At 32.3% G+C, this 22990-nt stretch overlaps 1 protein-coding gene across 1 annotated transcript; it reads left to right on the top strand.

Moving 5' to 3' along the window:
• The first annotated feature begins 917 nt into the window (after positions 1-917).
• Positions 918-16945, top strand: Ms (Myosuppressin). Its single transcript, XM_066744478.1, has 3 exons — positions 918-1081; positions 13102-13371; positions 14145-16945. The coding sequence occupies exons 2-3, from the start codon at positions 13176-13178 to the stop codon at positions 14228-14230; spliced, it is 282 nt and encodes a 93-aa protein (XP_066600575.1). The 5' UTR covers positions 918-1081; positions 13102-13175; the 3' UTR covers positions 14231-16945.
• Positions 16946-22990: the final 6045 nt, after the last annotated feature.

The raw sequence follows: 22990 nt of genomic DNA, 5'->3' as shown, positions 1-22990 counted from the left end.
TTTTGTTGAATATATGCCTGCGTTTATATTATTAAACAATTTTTTGTAATATCATTTTTAACACTTCACCTAAGATTAAATGAATTTTGTTATGTGATAAATTTTTATAAGAATATTAAACATATCACTAATGGTGCAAATTTATGTAGGTAGACCATATAATTTGTTATGACTATTAAAGGAAGCATTGTGCTAATAATAAAATTAATGTTATATATATGAACGTATTTTTTTCGTTGGGAATCAAGCTTTACGTAAATCACGAATAATAAGGAGTGTGAAAACTGGTGCGGTTTCAGTCATGCGATTGGGAAAAAAGGACGGAAATTTTCGCTACGTACGCGGTTGCTAGAATTATCACATGGAAGCCTCGAATGATGCTTGTTTACATACGAGAGGTCGTTGCTTTAATGATTTTTGAGAGGCCTGGTGGTGGGGGCGACGATGAAAAAGTAAATAAACGAAATTAATGGCTGAGAAAATGATGAATGAATGTGAAATACGAGGGGAGTCAAACAGGAGTTTGCAAACAAGAACAAAGGTGGGAAATAAGACAGTGCGGGTGGGGTGAAAAATTGGCGATGCTCGTGTGAGAAATAGAATAAAGGGAGTCGAAGAATAAGGTAGAGGTAAGAGTGGGGAAGGTCGAAGAAGAGGGGAAGGAATTTTGAGAAGAGAAGAGAATTTTGGAAACTCCAAAGAAATTGCAAAGTACGATAGAGGTGAAAAAGTGGGAGGCGAGTGGATCGATTTTTGAATTACAACACTGTGTAATGAGAAAAAGTTTGAGGTGTGTTTGATCGGAAGGAAGATATAGTGGTGAGTATGGTGGACCATGAACAGCGCATGGCACTCGAATGGTGCGTATTTAAGGGATGGCACTTGGCAGACTACGCCACTGTCTGCTTATCGTTCAACCTGAAAACTCCAAGGCGTACCTATCTTTATTTTTTTCTCTTTGTCTCACACACACACACATACACTCTCTCGTCTCGTACCGTCGTTTCACGTTTTTACTCTCATCACTGGGATCTCTCTTCGATTTACCAAACAAATCCTCATTGGGTTTCATAACTCTCAGGTCAGTTGCACCTATCTTTAATTAATAAACAATTAATTATATTATTCTTTATACGTCAAACTTTCTCTCTTAAAATCTTATTTAACGGACAAAATTAGTCTCACTTATGGGGAGGGGGGGGGGCAATAAAGGGATATCAGTGTGTTTATTGCGTCAACGTCTTCTGGTATCATGAAAACTGATAATCCTGCAGAATTGTCCATAGTCTCATCGTTTCGCTTTGCCACTATTTATACTTGATGTTTTCTTGTATCCTAATTCTTATATCAATTAAGGTAACATTTTTTTATGAGGAATTAGTTGAACTGTTAGAGTTTTTATTTTTTTCACTTTGTTCATCTCACCTCGTTTAAAATTTAATCGTAACTTAATGCTAGTTGTTTCTCCAATCAAATTATTCCATCTCTGCAGGTCAATATTATTTTTGTTTCAAGCTCTGATATTCAGTTTGCTAATCCGATTAGATTTGTGTTTATACTTTGCTATAACCTCATTGAAACTTCCCTTTTATTTGTTACATTTTAAGTAAAAGCTTAATTAATTTAGGAGAAAACTGTGCTTTGAAAGGACACTGTGGGCGTAATTCTTTTATTATTCGCGCTTCAATTATGCTCAAAGCACTTTTAAGGAATCAAAGATTGCAGCTTATGGAGGATTATAAAAAATAAGTTTTTAAGTCCATTGTCGACGTACAACGCAAAAATGATGTAGCATTTTCCATAATAAACTTTTGAAGTTTTTAAAGTTTATCGCAGATCCTTGATGGAAATAATAGCTCCACTTTTGTTCATAACTTTTTCTTATAACGTTCACAATTAATTACTGACCAAGAGTTGTTATTTAATTACGGAGTGACTAAAAAATTAAATATTATAATGTGTCATTTACTTCACTGACAATTGCGTAATTATATATACATCGCTTTCAACCATGAGCTTTTACATATTTTTCATTCATTTATCTTTATAGATTATCTCCAGAAATTATTGCGAGTATTAAAACGTCGCGTTTATAATGTCATATAAAATATTCTTGGCAATAGAATCTTGTGATATTTATAGTAGGCAATAAGTTCTGAAATTGCAAGAAAACATTTTAACGTCGAGCAATATTAATAAAATGTAAATTTAAAGGATGCGTTGTGTGTGTGCTGCTGCAACTTGTTGCTTCGGGCTTTACCCCGGGATTTGGAAAATGGTCCGTTTTATTCACTCTTTCAAATGGTATTTATATTGTCTTACCGTGAGTTCTTTGTTCGTCTATCGAAAATTATCATCAAACTTTCCATTCAACAAAATATCGTTGAAACCATCCAGTGAAATTTGCAGCATATTATATAAGTACATTAATATTAATAAAGCAGTCATTTTTTACGAAGTAAGTTTGAGAAACAAAATAATTATAGGCTCTGGTGTAGTGTAAACTGTTAGTCGGAGAGGAATGGCAAATAACGTCTAAATGGGAAATATTGGACGAGGAGAATTAATGCTTCATGTCTGAGCTACATATTGAACAGCACCACTTTTCAGAATAGTCCTTTGGTATTTCTCCGCAATACAATATAACTTTTTGTAGGATGTCCATATACATTTGTCTTACTGTGAGTGTTTTTTTTTTCGTCGAGCAAAATTACCTACCATCACAAGCCTTCTATTACAAGCAATTTCGTCAAAATCTCCTGCTGACATTCGTAAAATATTCTAAAAGAAACATTGATATTGATAAAGTAGTCATTTTATTTCTATAGGGAAATAAATTTAAAATATGAAAATTATGGGGTTTGGTGTAGTGTGTAAACTTTTCGTTGAATATGGGTGCAAAATAATGTATGAATGGGAAATACTTGACGAGGGAAAATAATGTCTTGTGTCTGAGCTAGATATCGAGTAACATCACTTTTCAGGATTGTTCTTTAACATTTGTCCACGAAACGGTGTACCTTTTGCTAGGGTGCCCATATATCGAACTTCACTTCTTCCTCCTTTTTTCACATTTCTATGTCACTCTTTGATAAATCTAATATATGGCATAAAATTCTAAAAAAAATATCGCCTAAATAAAACTTTGTTTGAAATAATATTAATGAAATATTTACTTAACATTAATAAAACTTAATTAAATTGTTGAATTTTTATTCGATATAAATTATTGTTTAATTCAATAAACAATTTATTTAAGCCAAATATACAAGTCTAATTAAAAACAATTTAAATAAGCATTTATTGAAATAAATTATTGTTTTGTTCAGTGCATTAATACTTTTAGATTAATATATATATATATATAATTTTACAAAGAAATAGAGAAAAACATGTAGCTCCCAAAGTATTTTTTAGTTGACAATTTCTTTTACAGAATATTTAATCAGTATATATATATGCGCTTTGCTTATTAGAAATATGCAACGATACGAATTCTACTGCACCACACGAGGTATTTGCTTAGGAGATTATAATATCAGTTATATATTTTGATGTGCGTCAGTAATTTTCACGATTTTCCAACTAAAATTATTTCGTAGTAATTCTCATTAACATTTTCACTGCCCATTCACGGGATATGGATGAACGCTGCCCGAGCTTTGGTTTCAAGTTTTCTGTATAATAAACGTGTACGAAGCAACTTGCCCCACTGCGAATGGATTATAAAACGCGATATGCAGATTGAAGTTGTATGTGTATAATCTAAATAATTAACGAGCATAGAATAAATTCCATGATAAACGTCTGCGCACTTGGGGCGATGAAGGGGTTGAACTTCAGTTTAAGGGAAAAAAGGAAGTTTCAGTTTCCACTCTTACCAATACCACCAAACGTATGAAACAGTTTGTTACTATATATATATATGATCAGATTGCAATAGTTAATGGTTCGAAGTTTCACGTCAAATACCTTATTCTCTTACGTTTTTTAACACACTCATATAATAAGCATATAGATTAAATCCAACTACAGCATTGAATGGTTTGAGTTTCAATTGAACTTTATTAAGGTATAATTTTTCTCGGAACACTTTTCATGTTGGTAAAATATAAAATTGATTATATTCAAGGCTGTAGTATAAGAAACTGACGACACCACTTTATCTCTACACATAGTATAGTACAAATTTTGCTTTAAAGCAAATCAGTGAGTGCATAATTTTGCAAAAAGAAGAACATTTATAAGAGAATTGACAATATTGATAAGGCAGAATAGCTTATGAAAATTATTCTGATAAATATTTCTCAAGGCTGAATAGAATTTTCTTAGAAAAGATTTTTCACGGATTCTTCTGGAATATGCGATCTTGGCAGCAAAAGGTTCACAGGAATATCTTTATTCGAGTCGTTCGTTCGGGAATATAATGTTATTCGAAAGGCGCAACATTCGATTCGTTTAATGTGCTAATGAAATACTTTCACCAAGCTGTCATACATTTTACACGTCTCTTCGATAGATTAAGGTAATGCAACATTTTCTTCGACACAAAATCACCTTGAGATAAGCTGCACACACCAATTCTTTGAATTATGCTAACGGATAAAGTCGATTTTCCTCTGAGGCCACTATTTTCCACAAAAGCTCTCATTAACAGGAAATTAGAAATCTCAGCGAAATTAACATCCGTGAAAGTCGAAGATAATGAGCTGCCTGGCCTTAAATGCAAACCTGCAACTGGTTCGTCCTCTCAAAATTAAAAACACATTTCTATACCGTTCTTTTACGTATTACGTTTTATGCTATCAATTTGTATTTCTTATTTAAATCGATAATTCAGCCTTTCTATCGATCCTAAATTAAAATTCAATATTTTCGTTATACACACTGGCATCAATATTTTTAGTAAATATTTGTTCATGCCCAGCCATGATTCGTATCAGGGAATTATTGTTTTCGTTGTTGACACGTATATATAGACACACACACACACACATATAGTACATTTTCACTGTACATCGTCAAATTTTGAGAAATATCGTTTATCTTTCATACTATCGTAGGGACGAAACTTTCAATTGGAATTATATCGAATGGAAAATTGGTGAAAATGCGCGTTATTTAACAATCCGTAATCAAGTCTGGTTATTTACAAACCATTTTGCGTTTCACATTTCATTCATGCGTTCTGTTCTATACACGATCCTGCTTGCCAATTGCAACAAGTCAACTAATTATCAATCAAGGATTCCTCTTCGTTCTATTATTTCAAAGTATTCTCCAAGTTTCTCAATTATTGTGTCGCATTATTTGTTTATTTGCCAAGGATCCATCGCTGTACAGTAACCTTCTTCTCTATTTTCAGCTCGATTCTCACTTTTGCGCGTACGATGCGTCAGGAATTCTTTGTTATGCTCGTTCGTTTCTTCTTCCTTTTCTTTAATCAAGAAAATCAAAGTACAAAAGGGAGGAGGTCAAGTGGTCCAAAGAGCTTTCCACCTTTTCAACTAAACTTGAGCTAGCCGTTCTTATTCTTCAATTGCATTCTTCGAAATTCAATACACCTCAGCCTCACTTTTCTCTCTCTCTATATATATATATATATATATATATATATATATATGGTCCTTCTACAAAAAAACAGTAAAATAATTCTAACCCATTCGTTTTAATTTTGACGAGAAAACTTTATTACTCTTACTGCAGCCTAATATCCGGCCAGTTTATCTTCGGCCACCTGCGTAACCGAAAGAAATTTATTAGCACACGAGCACCAAATCAGGATAAAGGAACAAAAGCGTAATTTTACGAAAAGAAGACGAAGAGGAAAAAGTGGAAGGTGGTAGTTTCATTTAGGAAGGACATCATAACAAAACGAGCTGATTTATCAATACGTTTATTTTCTGGCAATAAGAAATCTGGTCACAATTTAATATCATTATCCCCGACGAGCTGTGACTTTAGTGGTATCTTGCGATTACGTTAAATCTCTCTCGTGACTACCTTATTTATTAGGGCTCTCTAATAACGTTATAGCACTATGTAGAAAGAACTGTATCTTTTATCAAAGCCAATGTTTGCTATAGTGATCAAATTAAAGTGAATAATAATCAACCGAGACGTTGCTGCTCCTCTGAGAATTCGGGGCCAAATGTAAAAGGAGCAAGGGTGGAATTAACATGTGAAGGAGCATTCGGTATTGACGTTGGAAGGAAATTCTAGACGTAATTTAAAATGATTAGCCAGGACAATGAATTCGCGCGGGCCCTCGACTTAAGGGGAGATTCTCCTGTAAATGACCTTTTATTTCCATGCACACTTTTTCTTGGAGGATACACAAGTTCTTCAATTCTAGACAAATGATAAAACTACAATAAATTTTAATATTTAACCTATAGCATATATCTTTATTATTTATAACAAAAGAAGTAAATGGCAGCACAGCAATTGCTTAAATCACATCAGTTTTGCTCTATGAAACACCCAGGATGTTGTAAATGACTTAAATCAAAATTTAATAAGCTTTTCATTAAAACACGTTCTAACGCTTTTGCATGAAGGTAATCTGAAAACTTTTAATAAAAACATGATTTTTTCAAAGTGCCCCAGAAATTTTAATTCTTTTCTTTTTATAAATTAAGGTTCGTGCAAAGCGTCGGAACGCCTTTTGACAAAATACTTATTAAATTTTTTTGTCATCTCTATTACAACTCCCTGAACACTGTACGCCGTAAATATGAGGAGATAACTTTGAGTTGTTGTAGCATAGAATTTTCGATTTTTATACAAACAAGAGAATATTCTTTTCCATATAACCCTTTAGCATGACAAAAATTGGTTTCGGAACTATTCTCCTTCATCAGATTATTCACTATATCAAAATGTCAATAAAAATTCGAAAAGTATCTATCCCCTAGTTTCAGGGTCGTTCATTCCGAAGGCATGCGTTAAATTGCCCTACAGAGTAATTTTTTTGAATTTTTATAAAATAATGTGAAAAACCGAATAATTGTTATTCACATTATTTGTATAATACTTTCTTTATTTTTGAGGCTCTATTGTAGAATTTTGCAAATACGAAGTATACAAATCGTGTCCTCCATAGTCCTAATTTCTAAATGTATACGTAATTCTTTTCTCTTTGCTTATGTGTGCAATATAAACAAAAAAATTACAAATAAATGTTATAAATTTTCATGAGTTCAGATATTGTAATGTAATGACCTTTTTATAGTCAATATGGAAATTGCATATATATGGTTTACGAAACAGTTTTGATCGCTTAACAATAATTTCAGAATATTTTGCAAAGTTTATACGTATACAAAGATCTTTAAATAAATTATAACGAAATATTCATAAGACGTTTTACAATAAATAGTAGGGAAGGTGTAAAATGATCCCTCTAAGGGAAAATCCATCGCAGCGACGCTGTTGTCGATCATAACATAGCAAAAATTTTATGTAACGAAGATCAAACATTACTTTATATTTCCAAGTGGTTGCTAAATTTAAGTTATTAAAGATGCTTTATAGTAATCGGTTATTTAAAGTAAACCTTATAAAAAAAGATCAGTTAAGCCTACGAGTGAGGGTAAAGTGATGCATTGCCGAATAATTTAAATTATGATCTTATAACTATAGATACTATAGAAAGGAGATATAAAATTTTTAATAAAAAAGTAGAAAAGCTTATTTTATCGCTAACATTGTTTTTTATAAAAAAACAATGTTATTCAAGTATAATCACTTAGACCGTAAAAAGAATGAAAAAAGTACATTGAATCCAATCTTCTCTATGGGTCTCATATTTTTAAACCGTTTGTCGTATATAAAATACATTCGTCACCATCATTGTTACTACTTTTTGAGTCACAGTCTGCTTCTTACCGACGAATCCACTAAGGGATGGGTTTGCTCCAAATGTGCGTAGCGCATCTTTCATCAAATCTTAAAATTTTACAAAAGTCAATTTTAAATTAATTTTAAGACGAAATAAAAGTTCATATTAATTATTATGATCTACCCAATTGAGCGATTTGAAAAGTATCCCCACATTTATTTCCTATATGATTCAAAAATTGCTTATCTTACAAAAAAACAATGTGACAAACATATTAATGCCGCTAACAATTTTTTACTTATTAAATAAGACATTACTATATTATATGATGTATTTAAAAATTTATATTTTAATATTAATTCATTTTTAAACGGATAGTATGAATAGTTTCCATAAAACCTTCAGGGGTTATTTTTCCCCACTCTTACCAAATATTATAAAAGAAACCTTGGTAATTTAAAACACACCGTCGAATAAAGCGATCGCGAAGATAAAAAATAAGGAAGAGGAAAAACTTGGGACAATTTGTGTAAAAATTTTGGGAAAAATATGAATAATTTTTAGTTTATTTATAATTTCTTGATGATATAACTATTTTTTCCTAAAGTTCAATTATTCATTCATGTAATACACGAGAAAATTAATCTTTTACTAACCTCAGCAAAAAATATATTTGTTCAAAATCAGTCAACCGTTATGCACACACAATTTGCCCCACATTTAGGACGAGTTGTAACAGATGATTTGCAAGCATTGCAATAAAAATGACAACATGTAGAATCTCATTTTTTACCTTTCCTTTTTTAATCGATGAAATAAAGGTTCACCTATAATTACTATTAAATATTCATAATGAAATAAAAGGAATATTATTCAAATTAATCACAAATTTCATCGAATTACTATTAACATAAACAAATGTAAATTTGTTTTACTCACACATTTTAGGTCCATGTTCAGTAAATTACGAACTGCACCAATTATTCGGTAAATATGCTGTAAGCATCTCCACAAACTAAGACTTTTACAATTTACTTCAACCTAAATTTTTGAACGTTTCTGTTTATGCAGAAAAATATATTGCGGGTAGTGAGAAGATTACAGCAATATTTTAAATCTTGGAACATAGCCAATTAAAAGTAGGTATTCATTTTTTATATTGGTTTTAATTAATTTACCATATCACGTTCCCGCCAGCATATACCACTATATAGTGGTACATAGAGACCTGCCCTATTGGGCGGAGTGTACCACTGGTGGTATACGTACATAATTGGCCTATCAGGCGACACGTACCATTAGTGGTCATTCCGTCCGATGAAACAAACTAGAAGTCAGAGAGCCGTCGGATGCCGAGAATAACAAATAAAGCACCCCTGTTGGCGGGAACGCGTTAAACCAAGATTTGTGAAAATATTTTTTTACCATTTAACGGCTAAAACGAAGAGTGTTACATGCGTCTCATATTTTTCCATTTAAATTAGTCAATGATTGTTTACGTAACAGGGCTTGTCATATTAGAAATGTTCAGTAAAAATTTGATAAAAAATTTCAAACACCTTTTCGCTATAAGCGTGTTACAATTTACCCCTGTTGCATCTAGGCCCTGGCTCCCCTACTTAGCAAATTTTTTTAATAACCTTTTCACAGTAATTAATTTGGTGACAAAGTGCACATTCGATACTTGCCTTTGTGACGTCAAAAGGATAAACATTCAAGTTTATCTCATGTAGTTTGTTTACATTTTTGAAAAAATTTTCTATTTCTCAAAACAATGTAGTAATTAATACCCGCAAATTAATTATTTGCATTACAACGTTCTGCACACTGTGTGTATTATTATTTTAGCGGAGCTAATCAAAATTTACATAGTTATATACCTATACGGTATGATGATTTCACTTGTTTAATGCAAATCTGAAAGTATAGCTATAAATTAATAACTTTGATCCAAACAGCAAGTTTTTAAAATTTTGGTAAATATTATTTGTTTTTTAACAGTAAAGCAAGTCTAGGAATCTAGCAATTTAATTACGGTTTTTTTGACCTAATTAAGAAAAACAGTTTTTTAAGACTAGCCAATAAGCTAATTGCAATAAACAGTCCTAATTTCGAATAAGTAATCGTGTAGTTGAAATTTATACAATTGCATTTCTTGAGAAATAAGTGAAAAACGGGCAAATGTTTTAAATAATAAAATAATGTAAATACTATAAATTAAGCAGTAGGATGCAGGGTGTGTCGTGCATTTTCTGTGGTTACGGTAGAACTTATCTGTAAATTTAGAAGCGAAAAAAAAGTTAATAATATGAGATAATATATAACGTAATATGTGCGTAGACGATTATGCCCACTATTTTAACGAAACACATTCACAAACAATTGTGAAAAACCTTTTATCTCTTAGTTGCTTCTTGTTAAAATATTTGTTAACGTATTCTAACGAGGAGGTTTTAAATATGAATATTTTAAAGGTAGTGAAGTGGGATAGCAATTTCGGAGGAAGCAATATAGTACGTATATACATATAAGATTTTCCAAATCAAATCTTTTTAAAGCCAGAACTTTTCGCGCGTACGACGTAGTTCTAATTCCTTGTATTATTGAATTTTCGTTCGATTATTTTAGGCGTATCTTCTTTATATTATTATAATTTTTTAATGAAACAATGTTACTGGAAATATAAATCTTTAGGAAGCAAATTAAAAACATTCCCCAACTTGAAATTTCACATCGAAAATAAGAATGTTCCGTTTCATAAATTTGGTAGTACATTTAGTATTCTTTATAGGAGGGTTTAAAGAGGTATAATTATTTTTACAGGTAATTGAGAGTTGTGTGTAGAACTATTGGTAAAAATATACAGGGTGGTCCATTTTATTCTGTTCACGTTAATATCTCGAAATCTAATGATCCAGTAGAAAATATTTCAAACAAAAGTTGTATGGCTTTAGGGGAGCACACATGAGGTGTGGTGTCATTGGTCTGACGTTAGAAAGCCATTTGAAGATTACAGGAAGATCATCTGGAGTTTTTTTTTAAATAAAACTCGATTTTTTATTTCATAATCTTATAACTGTCTGCCAAAGCTTTGCAAGATCCTCTTTTCATTTTTTCATTCTATCCAGTCCTTTCTAAGCTATTTTATTTTGAAAGTATATGTGTGTGAGCTTCTTTTCATATGTAATTGTAGCATTCACAAACACACAGACAAACAGACAACTTCAACATAATCCACAACTTTATGTAGTTTCAAATCGAAATATCTTATAAGTAACTGAATAAAATGAAGAAATGAACAAAAGGGTTTAAAAAGTTCTTGAGGTCAGCCACAAGAATTTGCAATCAAAAATAGAACGTTTCATTAAAAAAATAATCAAATGATCTTTGTGCAGATTTCAATTGACAATTCAAAGTCAAACCAATAAAATCATCTTATTTTCTTTTTAAGCTAGAGAACTTTTTTTCAAAAGACTTTTACTCAATTGTTAGATTTCAGCATATTCGCGTAGATTGATCAATTGATTCACCCTTTATATGGGAATAGGCTACGAAACGAGTATTGTATATAGGTTAAGTATGGTCAAGTGATATTTTTTCTTCATTTTTATTTTTATATTTGCTTTCAACACACAGTAATAACAATTCATTGAGTAAGTAGTGTCGGGCAGATGATAATAATTGTAATGTAAAGAATGTAATATATTGAATGCTAATACACTATATTTAATATAAATATAGAATAGAAAACACTGAACCGCGTTTGATATACTGTTTCCGGTTTCCATCTCCATTAACCCCCTGGCCGGGAATAACGTGTGTGGCTCGTGACGATGTACAAGTGCCATCTCGGGCAATAACGAGCTACACACGTTAAAGATTGCGAGAATGTTGTGTGCGCTTGTGCGCGTACATAAGAACATTGTTTATATTGCGGAATTTATATTCATTTTATTGCGTATTATGAAAGTTCAAATAATTTTTTTAAATGATCTATTTCGACACTGTCCAAGCTAGATTAATTTCCAGGTTAAAGGGTTAACTACATTTTTGGTAGCTTTACCAGATCAGGAAAAAGTATTTATAAGCTTTTACATCTGTATACTATCGTATATAATAATGCTAGATGTTTATAGGAATAATTAAATTAAAAATGAATATGAAGAGGAAGGAAATTTTTGTTATGTAGGAGAATATTATAAATAAAACCATTATAAAGGAAATGTGTGTGTGTGTGTGTGTGTGTGTGTGTGTGTACTACCAGCTTTACAGGCATATAAAAAGTTAGGTTATTTCACTCAAAAGCTACAATAGGAGATGAAGCAAGTGAATTTCGTGAATGTGCCTGACACTTGTCCCTTTAAGCCCAACTTGCAGACTGCACTAGCTCTGACGTAAAACATCTGATCGCATTGTGCTAGTAGAATACTGACTGCAACATATATATAAGGACGAAATACTATTTACCAGATGGCCATGGAGAATTACAAAATGCATTAAAGAAAGACAAAATTACGGACAATTTATCTGTTTATCCAATCTAATTACTTTCTAGATTTTAATAATAATAAAAAATTACAGAATCTACGAGACAAAAATAACAATAACTAATAAAGCAGTTCTTTAATATTATATAGAGCTATCAAATATTTCACTGGCTGTAGGTTTCTTGTTTTTGAAATATTAACTAACATAAAGGCATGTGACTTATTACATTAAATATATATGATATTTAAACGAAAAACCAATTTTTATAAAGAGTTTAATTGGTTGAAAATCCGATTTAGTTAGGTGAAATAAATTTCACATTTACCAATAGTATAGTTCAAGTGTTAAATGAAAACCAATGTCATATGCTAAATATGTTATGAAATATAAAAACTTCTCCTCAGAATTTCTTTTATTTTTATCTACTATTTTCGAATTGACATTATTTAAATATTGTACAGATGTATTATGTCACATATAGCGTAACAGTGGACCGGAATACAAAGTTAACTGCAATATATGTCTTATATTTGAAAGCTAGATTCTAAAAATAGTACCTACAACGATAGTTATACGTGTTCTAGCAAACTGCGTGGGAGTGTAGATTGCACAAAATTTGAATTTCTCACCTGTGACGGAGTGTTTGTCCAATATTAAATTTTAAATAGAAGCCTTAAATTAAATTGAAGTTTTGAGAAACCACCCATCCGTATTTATTTGATTTTCCATGCACAGTACTTTTGTAAATTGTATTATTTTAATGTTTTCAGGTAAAATCTATCCGAGTGGGTGAGATTGAGAAAAAGTTGCAGAATCGGTCGAGTTCTCTAGTTAAAAGTTGAGGATGAATGGATCGATATTCTTTTTCATATCTATGGCAACGGTTGGTGTGTTGCTCGATGAAAGTTTTGCATTGCCCCCAATACAGTGCAATCCAGGATTGTTCAACAAAATACCACCAAGAATCCAGAAAGTTTGTGACGCGCTCTCAACCATACACGAGCTTGGAGTAGCGATGGAAAATTATATTGACGACAATGGTAACGTACATAGTTTAAAATTATATCTATATTTCTTACGAGTGAAGGCCACGAATAGTTGACACGCTTTTATGCATATGCTTAAAAACTTGTCTCGAGAAGACTCGAAGAGACGTTTGATCCATTTCCCTGTTATTAAGCCACCTCCACACAACGCGACGTGGCCAACGTTGGCTTATTATCATCAGTAGTGTGATTGGCAGCGGAACAAGCTGTGCGAATGACTCACACACTTAACAACCACCCTAAATCACCAACATTATATTCAAAAATGTTGGCCAATGTTCGGAAAGTCGTATGTGGGTGGTTTTATTTATAAAGTGTCAATAATGTACTGGTATACTTGATTGTCCAGCATTTAAAGAGTAAATTTATTTCTATCGCATTAGAAAGAATTAATTACTATTGCATCATTGCTTAAATTGTTTTTTTAACCAATATTAGCGTCCTTTTAATTTTACCAACGGGAGACATTAACTTAATCTTTGGTATAGAGTATCGCATAACACTCGATGACCACCAAGAGTATTCTTAAACTCAGTCGATTCTTTTGAATAGTTTCAAGCGAGTCGACGAGTGAGTAAAACAAGCTTAGTTACTGTTACCTTTTCCGAAGACTCGATGCATACAAATAATGAATTACTTCTCGTAACACATAAATATATATATTACTTAATATAAATAAGATATGATATTATGTTGATACTCGATCTATATTAAGAAATGATCCTATACTATAGTAGCTGATGAATTATTGACTAATGTAATTTTAGTTTCAGATTATCAAAAAGGCATACCGTTACCAGGAAGCGGCGTGAAAAGACAAGACGTGGATCACGTTTTCCTACGATTTGGCTAAGTAATCCTCAACTTGACACACTGCTTTCGCGAGAAAACCCCATCACCGAATCATCATCCATGAAGTACTTATCGCAAGCAAACGGGTTTAAGTCTATAGGGATAATAACAACTAAGACAAATCCGCCAAAATTACATTAATTTTACGATAAAGACCACTCAAGCCCAATGTTTTAAGCAAACCGAGCATGGACAAGCAAAAAACAGAAAAGAAGTCATTATTTCATAGAGAGATTCTTTTAATCCTGATAGCTTCCCTTTGGGGATACACTCCTGAAAAAAATCAGCAGAAATCTCGTCTCATACATAAGCTGAAATGGAATTACATCTTGCGCGTTGAATAAAAGAATTCTGCTTTATCCGAATACATTGCTTGTAAGCAAATGTAAGTAGAACGAAAATTTCCTTTCTCCGAGAGAAACTAAAAATTTCTTATTCTAACCGTAATTGATTTGGTTATCGAGAGATTCAGATGAGGACCACTGGCAGGGGCTGGTGAAAATACTTTTTATCAGATCCAATTACGCAGGACACAGATCAATTCTCATAGTCATGTGCAACCGTTTATTTAGAAATAACCCCCCACCCACCCACCCATTAAAAGAAGTTTAAAGAGTTCTAATTTTCAATGTATACGTCGCACAAATTCTACGCAATGTAATATGTCTCTAGCCTCTGTAAAATCCCTTCGCTTCGATGTTCAATATTGCACGAAACAAGATTTTCTCAGCTATTCAGTCTCACTTATCGGCTAATAAAGATCTTCCAAAATGATCATCGAAAACATTTTTAATCGTGTACGTCTATTAAGAGCCTTACTCGTCTACTAACAAATCAAATTTTTCTTGCTCGAAACTCTGCTCGGCAGCGGTACACGGAAAAATTAGATTAAAACTGAAAATAAAGCCTCGAAACACTGAGCGATTGAAATAGATTCAATTATGAGATTTAATTCATTAGGAGCACATTTTTCCGTGCATCGCTTAGTCTTTTGATAGAAACGAATTATTTTCATTACTCATCCTGGCAGTACTATGGCATATTAAATGCACATGCGATTAAAGGCTTGCGCTTAATCAAGTAAAATTTTTGGTTCGGACGGCGATCAATGTCTTGTTCAATTACCCCAAGTTGTAGAAGACATTCGAATTATCTATTCACGGGTTATAATTACGTGGTTGTAAATAAATTTTAATTGACATAAATGTGAAAGATGGTGGGCCGTCAGCAACGAATTTTTCAGAATTTCCGACGTTTTCGTATACTTAATTGCGAAATGGCTGACAAGTAATGTAATGAATAATAATCTTATTAAAATAAGCGCGCGCTTTGCACTTTCTCGGAGAAAATCTGCGAAGGAAAGAAGAAAACGTAATGATCATTATACATGTAATTATTCTCATTAAATTATTACAATATTTGAAATCATTTCTTCTCCCGCCACGGTATTTCATCCGATTAACTTTTCTCAAAAAGCAAAAAATCTATTACAAAAATACAATTTATCAACTGACTTATTACATGCATGGCCAAAAATTATTAATTAATGATTGTATATTTATTATAAATTATATGTATATAAAGTTTATGTCTAAAGATGGTGTAGAGGAGGCCGATTTATTCCACCCAGAAAGCCTAATATTGCTAGCACTCTTCACCTATTTTGTTTACGTGGCAGAAATTTAAAAGAGTTTGAAAAGATATGCGATTGTAATGTTAAACCATGTTTATATTATATATCAAAAGCCTGTAGTATGCACTTAGTTAATTAAATAGATATTCACTCTCTGATAGTTTTAGAAACAAATTTTAATTTTATTGTGAACAATAAGTTAAATATGAAAATGATACAGTACCAGTTTAACTGCAATATTGTTAAACGGATAACATTAACAGCCTCAATAAGTTGATACTCATCAGTAAAACTGAAGACGTGGAAAAAAAACGTTATTTTATAACGGTTTATTAATAGTTTTGTTCACGTAAGCTATGGCGCCAAAATCAACGGGTTTTCTCTTCCGAAAACTAATGTTAATTCGTAATTATTTTTGAGAAGTGTAAAAAACGTTATTTGATAAAGGACTATAAATGGTTGTTTTCACATAAGCAATGACGACAAAATCAACTTATTTTTCAACGGTTGATTCAACGTCTCTTTTCTGGTTGAAAAATTGTAATGATATAATTATTTAATAGTGCTAGTAAATTTATGCATATATTTTCATTTGATCTTGAAAAATTACATTTTGTAATTATTAAAATGATTCATATATATAAATGTATAAAAAAAGAAAAATATTTTGGACAGAGATGGACTCAAACATATACGTTTCTCAAAGTTTCTCTCTTGTAAACAAATCTGTATGAGTAAACTATATGTTTAATGACATTAGATTATTTAGTTATTATAATGTATAATGAATACCTAGTTTTCAGAAGCGATACAGACGATTCTTATATGTATTAGTGATGCTGCAACTCGTACAAATCCTGAAATAACTGAAAGAAAATACATTTACTACATGCACCTTACCATTAAGCCACACACCTGTATGCTACAAGAATAGTCTTAATGGATATATTCTACTAAATTGAGAGATATTCCTATTGTCTGTTTTCTTTTTTAATGTAGTCTATAAATTAATTGCGTCAATTATTCTTTGCTCTTAATCACCTGCTGTTCTTTAATAATTTCAATAAATCAATTACTGAATTCCATTTTTCAACGTTATTTCAACGTTTATTGGTTTTATGTAATTGTTTAAAAAATCCAAAGTAATTGAAACTAATGAAACGATAATAGAAATAAACAATGGCTAAATTAAAGGCAAAATATCTTACCTAAATTCAACTATTTCGCATTGTTTATGAAGGAAAAAGTTATTTATCTAGAAAAAATTGTAAGAATCCATCGAGCCAGATATGAAATCACAAATCCCGAATCCAAACATTGTAGGAATTTAGAAAGTAAAACTCGATAGTCGTTTGGACACCAAACATTTTATTCCTCATAAATCAGCACATAACGTCCTCAGTCGACTCGTCGCTAATTCTCCCTGTCCAAAACTAATCCAATCTTTCTACTTTTGTCACTTAAAATCTGTGCTCCTAATCATAACTGGGTCTAGCAGGTGCTGCCCTCACAAGTCTTACTCTTACAAAATCAACGTTACAAACACATTTAGATAATTACTGAGGGGGGTATTCTAATGCGGCAAGGCAAAGAAGTCGATCATTTTTGTTGCATTTTTCGATAGTTTATGATCTGCGACATGATTTCTGTTTATGTGGGGAAGGCACAATTTTAAATGGAAATCAGTGCAAAGGCACACAGACTTTACTTATAGAGAGCGCCAGGCTCATGAACCTTGTATATGAGCCAGTCTGAGGGTTGCCGGCTTGAGACTTTTCAAGGACGTGGCATGCTGTGGAATTAAAGTGGATTCTCTAGGAAAATTACTATTACACATTAATAAAAATTAAAATAAGAACTATATTCTATAACAGCTCTGTCTATCAATTTACAAGTATCAACTTTAGATAATTACATAAAGATACATGGGATTTTCCCCCAAATCTACTGTTAATTTATAAAGACAAGAGCCATGAAGTTATAATTATTCACAAGAAAGTAATTATACAGGGCGTTTTTCTAACGGCAGCATATAGGAGATTCGTGTTAGTTGACTATGGCGCTCAGGATAATGGTATCTGAGAGCGCTGATTGGTCAATATCATGTAGTACCAACATGAAACGGTCCATTACCAATAGATGAATACGAAAAATGAGACCCATCCGCCATTTTGGAGTGTAAAAGTGTTTACATGCTAGTTGTAGCAGAAAGAGGTGTGAAATGGAAAAATGTCAAATAGTGAGGTTACTAAAGTAAAAATGGAAAATAATGAATGGAAAGTAAGAACATTCGAACTTTCCATTCATTATTTTCCATTTTTACTTTAGTAACCTCACTATTTGATATTTTTCCATTTCACACCTCTTTCTGCTACAACTAGCATGTAAACACTTCTCCACTCCAAAATGGCGGATAGGTCTCATTTTTCGTATTCATCTATTGGTAATGGACCGTTTCATGTTGGCACTACATGATATTGACCAATCAGCGCTCTCAGATACCATTATCCTGAGCGCTATAGTCAACTAACACGAATCTCCTATATGCCGCCGTTAGAAAAACGCCCTGTATATGAATAAGACAAATGAATATGAATATTAGCTAATATCGAGGATGTAGAATAATCGGATGACCCTCAGTCTAGGTATGAATAAGTCTAATTGGACAGCAGACTCTCTCCAAATTCATCCAACGCTAGCCCTTCAAGAACCTAATTACTTACTGCACTATTCCTGTAGGAAATATAAAAACAAGCAAAAAGGTAACACCAGGTCAAGCAAGGCGTAGCCAAGTCCATCTGAATATCTAAATCACTACCCGAAAATTTAAGTGACTAGTGTTGTCTAACGGAGTCTCTTAATCTCCCTTTTTAATGTGCTTATTCACCAATTCATTACAATATTCTATCCAGAATATAATATTAACCCTTAGTCTGGAGGTACTGTATGATACAAACTATATACAAGTGTATAAGTAAAGAAAGAAATAAAATATATATATGTGGCATAAAGCCTAAATTCTGTCACCGGACAAGCTGCTACGTCTCAAAATGAACTATTTACAGAAAAGAGGCCTTTCCTTGATATACATAAAAGATACTGGAATTAACTAAGGCCAGAGAATTTACTTAAATCTGACTGTTATAACTAGGGTCAGAGTGACACTTCCATTTATTGGACCTACCACGCCCTGCTCATACCGGAGCCACTATTAAATTTACAAAGACCTATTAATAGTGAAACGTTGGGTCCTATCGGGAGCCACAACGCTTACCTCCATGCAGTGAGAACAGTTAAGCAATAATTATGGACAGCATGCACAACATTATTAATTTGCAGGTTAGGATGGACAGTAGCGGGGATGCAGCCAGGGTAATTAAATTTCCTCCCACGATCCGTCTTTCCTTCCAATAGCGTCAACTTCAGTAGTCCTTCCACTTACATAGAAAAATTCCTCTAAGTCAAAGCTTCCTATTTCTCTCGTGGACGTCTGGTCCTTTTGACAGTTGAATATGGTGTGCAACGGTGTGCAATGGTGTGTGTGCGCCCAACTTTTCGCTCGCCCAGGCGGTAGGCGATCGTGGCAGCTGTGCGCGCGGGCACAGCGCCGCCACCCGGGATCGAGAGACACTTCGTTTGAGCGCGGTGTTTCAAAATTAGAAATAAGTTATGTATCAAGGCAAGAGAATTTGCCTTGTTACAGATCCATATAATCGATATTCTATAGTGGATTAAGTTGATTTCTTCTTTTTTTAATGCCTATAATATTTCGAAACAGACGCTGTAGTTACACGTATTTTGGCAGGTTCTGAAGTTTCGCAGCAGGTATATGGATAAGTATTTGGAGCAACTGTGTGTGTGTGTTATAATTATACCTGGGTTTACAAGTATACATATATATGAATATATATATTGAAGGTGCCGAAGGAAAGATGTTTGTATATGGCATTACTGATTAGCCGTGAAGGTATATTTTGTATGAGTTTTCATTAGGTAAAACTTTAAACGCGTTTTTCTGGAAGTGACACATTTTATCTTGGCGTAGATGATTTCGAAAAATTGGTTAAAGATACCGACTTAAAATTTCGATACATTATCAGCACAGTCACGGCTATCGTTAGAACCTTAATCGTATTAAAATTTTGATTCTAACATATAATATTGTAGTGATTAATGCAAAAAAATGCTTTTTTTCTTCGCTTGTGCAAAAATTATAGCCATTTTGTTATTTTACAATGAGATTTAATAATTGAGGTTCTGACGATAGCGACACTATCACAAATTAAGAAAATTAATCAATTTTTAGTTTCAGATATTTGGGAGGAATGGAATCACCTGTGCCAGAGGAACAAGTTTTTATTGCTATTGGTTGAAGAGAATGTAAATAAATAAATTGCTAAATATTAATTTATTATTATAACAATTGTTTCTTATTCTCCTAATCTTTACCTTTTCAGGAAAAAAAAATTGGTTTATTATACGCAACAGTTTTTGAATAAAATATTATTGAAAATGATCGTTTTTCTTTTTAGAGATGCTCACATTAGACTATCTCCTTAAACTCAATCATTTAATATTGATTATGGAGAAAAACGTTATTCCTTCAATGTAAGTTAAACGTTAATTCTTTTTGAAAAATCAACGTCTAAAGCACGTTAGAAATATTACCTTATTTAAATCGTTTATTGATGGTTATAGAAGAAAACATTGCCCTAATAACGTCTTTTAAACATTTTCTTTTTTCAGAATGTATTAACATTTAAAAAACATTATGAAAATTACCTAAATTCAACCGTTTAATATTGGTTATTCGAAAAAAACGTTAAATAATAAGGTTTTTTTTATGTTTATTAGACGTTAGTAGAATAATCGGTGTTCTGGCATCATAAAATCAACGTTGAATTTTTTAATGGCAACGATGCTTCAACCACTGCAACAAATTTTAAATGTTTCTTTGACGTTACCTGGTTTATTGGAAACATAATCAGTTAAAGTTATAAAATAAATCAATTTAGTATATTAGCTAGTGCACAATCAGTTGTCAAGATATTGAGAGACGAAGTTATGAATGCAGCATGGCAAGTCTCCTAAGGATCGATAATAAAGAGGAGGAGGGAGGGGGGCCACAGTTTCATCCTATATAGGTATATAATAGAATGATGGAAGAAGATATTGGCGAGGATAATATACAGGGTGAAACAAAATGATTGTATTGATTTTAGTAGATTATTTTTCAACAGGCAGCTTGATATATACTATTAAATTTTATTGTAATATTTTTCTACAAATGTTCTTAGCTCATTGCGATACGACTACATATAAGCATGATTTTACAGTCCAACATAACGACCTATGTTCAAAAGCAGAAATTATATTTTAAACTAAATGCTTTTGTTTATCACTTACCTTTTAAGTCTCATAGTCTTCATTTCATGAATAGGATTGGGAATGGATTCAGGAGGGCTAATTAACAACACCATGTTTATTCCGCGAATCCAAATGCTATCTCTTGCCCAGGCATAAAAAATCTCCGGAATGAGGGAAAAGCCCAAGCAAGGTCTTTCATTATTTATTTTAAAAGGGTTAACAAGTACATTCTACAATCTCCCTTCCATCCCAGTCGTCAGCCACCATGTCTGCACTCAACTCGCAGCCAAAATCGTCAAACCGATCCACGACTTGCCACCTTCACCCAGACCAGCAACTGGACTTCACTTTCACCCTATCAGCTCCCTGATAGCGATTTCGTGACATCCATACTCCCAACTCCCTGGAAGACTACCGAATACCGATTTAACGTTTGACTGCTCTGCTTACTCACTCCCCTCCTCGACTCCAGTGCTCTCTCTCTCTCTCTCTCTCTCTCTCTCTCTCCTCAGAGGACGCACGTCACCTTCTTTTGACGACTGGGATGGATACATCATATTTCCCTAGTCTACATGATCATACATATACTGATGATTACAGTTTCTCACCAACAGCTTTAATTTTTTGTAATATGATTTTAATAGTATTTAAGAGGTAAAATAGGGGTATTTACAATATTTATATGCCACCGTGCTGGAAGATATTCGTAATACCATTTTAGGAGTAACATTCCTTTTATACTTAGCAGTGAAATGGTAATGTTTGATTTTCTAACGTGAATTATTGGTAGTCTTCGTAAAATAAAAAATTGTTAAATATCGTTATTTTTCCTAAGTTACAAGCATAAGGACAATAATTGCTTTATCTTTAAAATAAAATTGATTGCTCTTATTCGTGGTACAAAATTCACTAACTATACCATATTACTTATAAAAAGATATGAATAAAATAGCTAACAATACATTTTTCTCATATCTCCTTTTATTATTCAGATAAAGTAAATTATGTACATTCTATTTTAAAATAAATAAAGAAAAATAAGTATATTATTTACAAAAAAATATATTTGAAAGAACTTTCAAGCTTTAGTCATTTTAGGTGACTGAATTTAGGAACAGCTGTTATTTATTTTATGGCTATTACAAAAATTATGTTGACCCATCTCATAAACAATAAGACCTAGTTTTCTATGTTTTTATCATGCATTTTATATTATTATACATAGTGAACCATTAATAACATTGACCACCGGTAATTATATAGTGTAATTATATAACCTAATCTAAGTAAATGAATTGTAAGAAGATTAATATTATACAATCTTTATATTATCCAGCCCTTAATTAAATATCAAAATTTAAAAATATGATGAATTCAGACATTTTATTGGCTAGGCGATTCGAAATCTATTAGAGGGTGAATTAAATAAACTAATTTTTACCATCTAGGAAGAGAGGTTGTCGCAGGAGTTATCAGTGACTAGCAAGTCCATATGCATTACGTTGTAAGAATTTCAGCGCGGCAGCTAACTTGTTAATTTTTGAAAATTTTTCGCCTTATAGAACCATTTTCTTAAACTGCGAGTTTCCGGTTAAAATGAAATATTCCACATTTAAGTAGTTATTATACCGTTAAAGAAACATAATGATTGATAATGCATACTATAACAAAATATTTGGTCACGCCGAGCTGATAACGTATACTGTTCGTTATAATGCATATAATACTATAGAGCTGGATAATACAGGAATATTTGCCAGA

This window comes from Prorops nasuta, unplaced genomic scaffold, assembly GCF_024137725.1.
Source record: "Prorops nasuta isolate Cenicafe-Biocafe unplaced genomic scaffold, Cenicafe_Pnas_1.2 PNAS00045, whole genome shotgun sequence".
NCBI classification, from domain to species: Eukaryota; Metazoa; Arthropoda; class Insecta; order Hymenoptera; family Bethylidae; genus Prorops; species Prorops nasuta.
The sequence above is the reverse complement of the archived record's forward strand: the minus strand, read 5'-3'. Positions and strand labels throughout refer to the sequence as shown.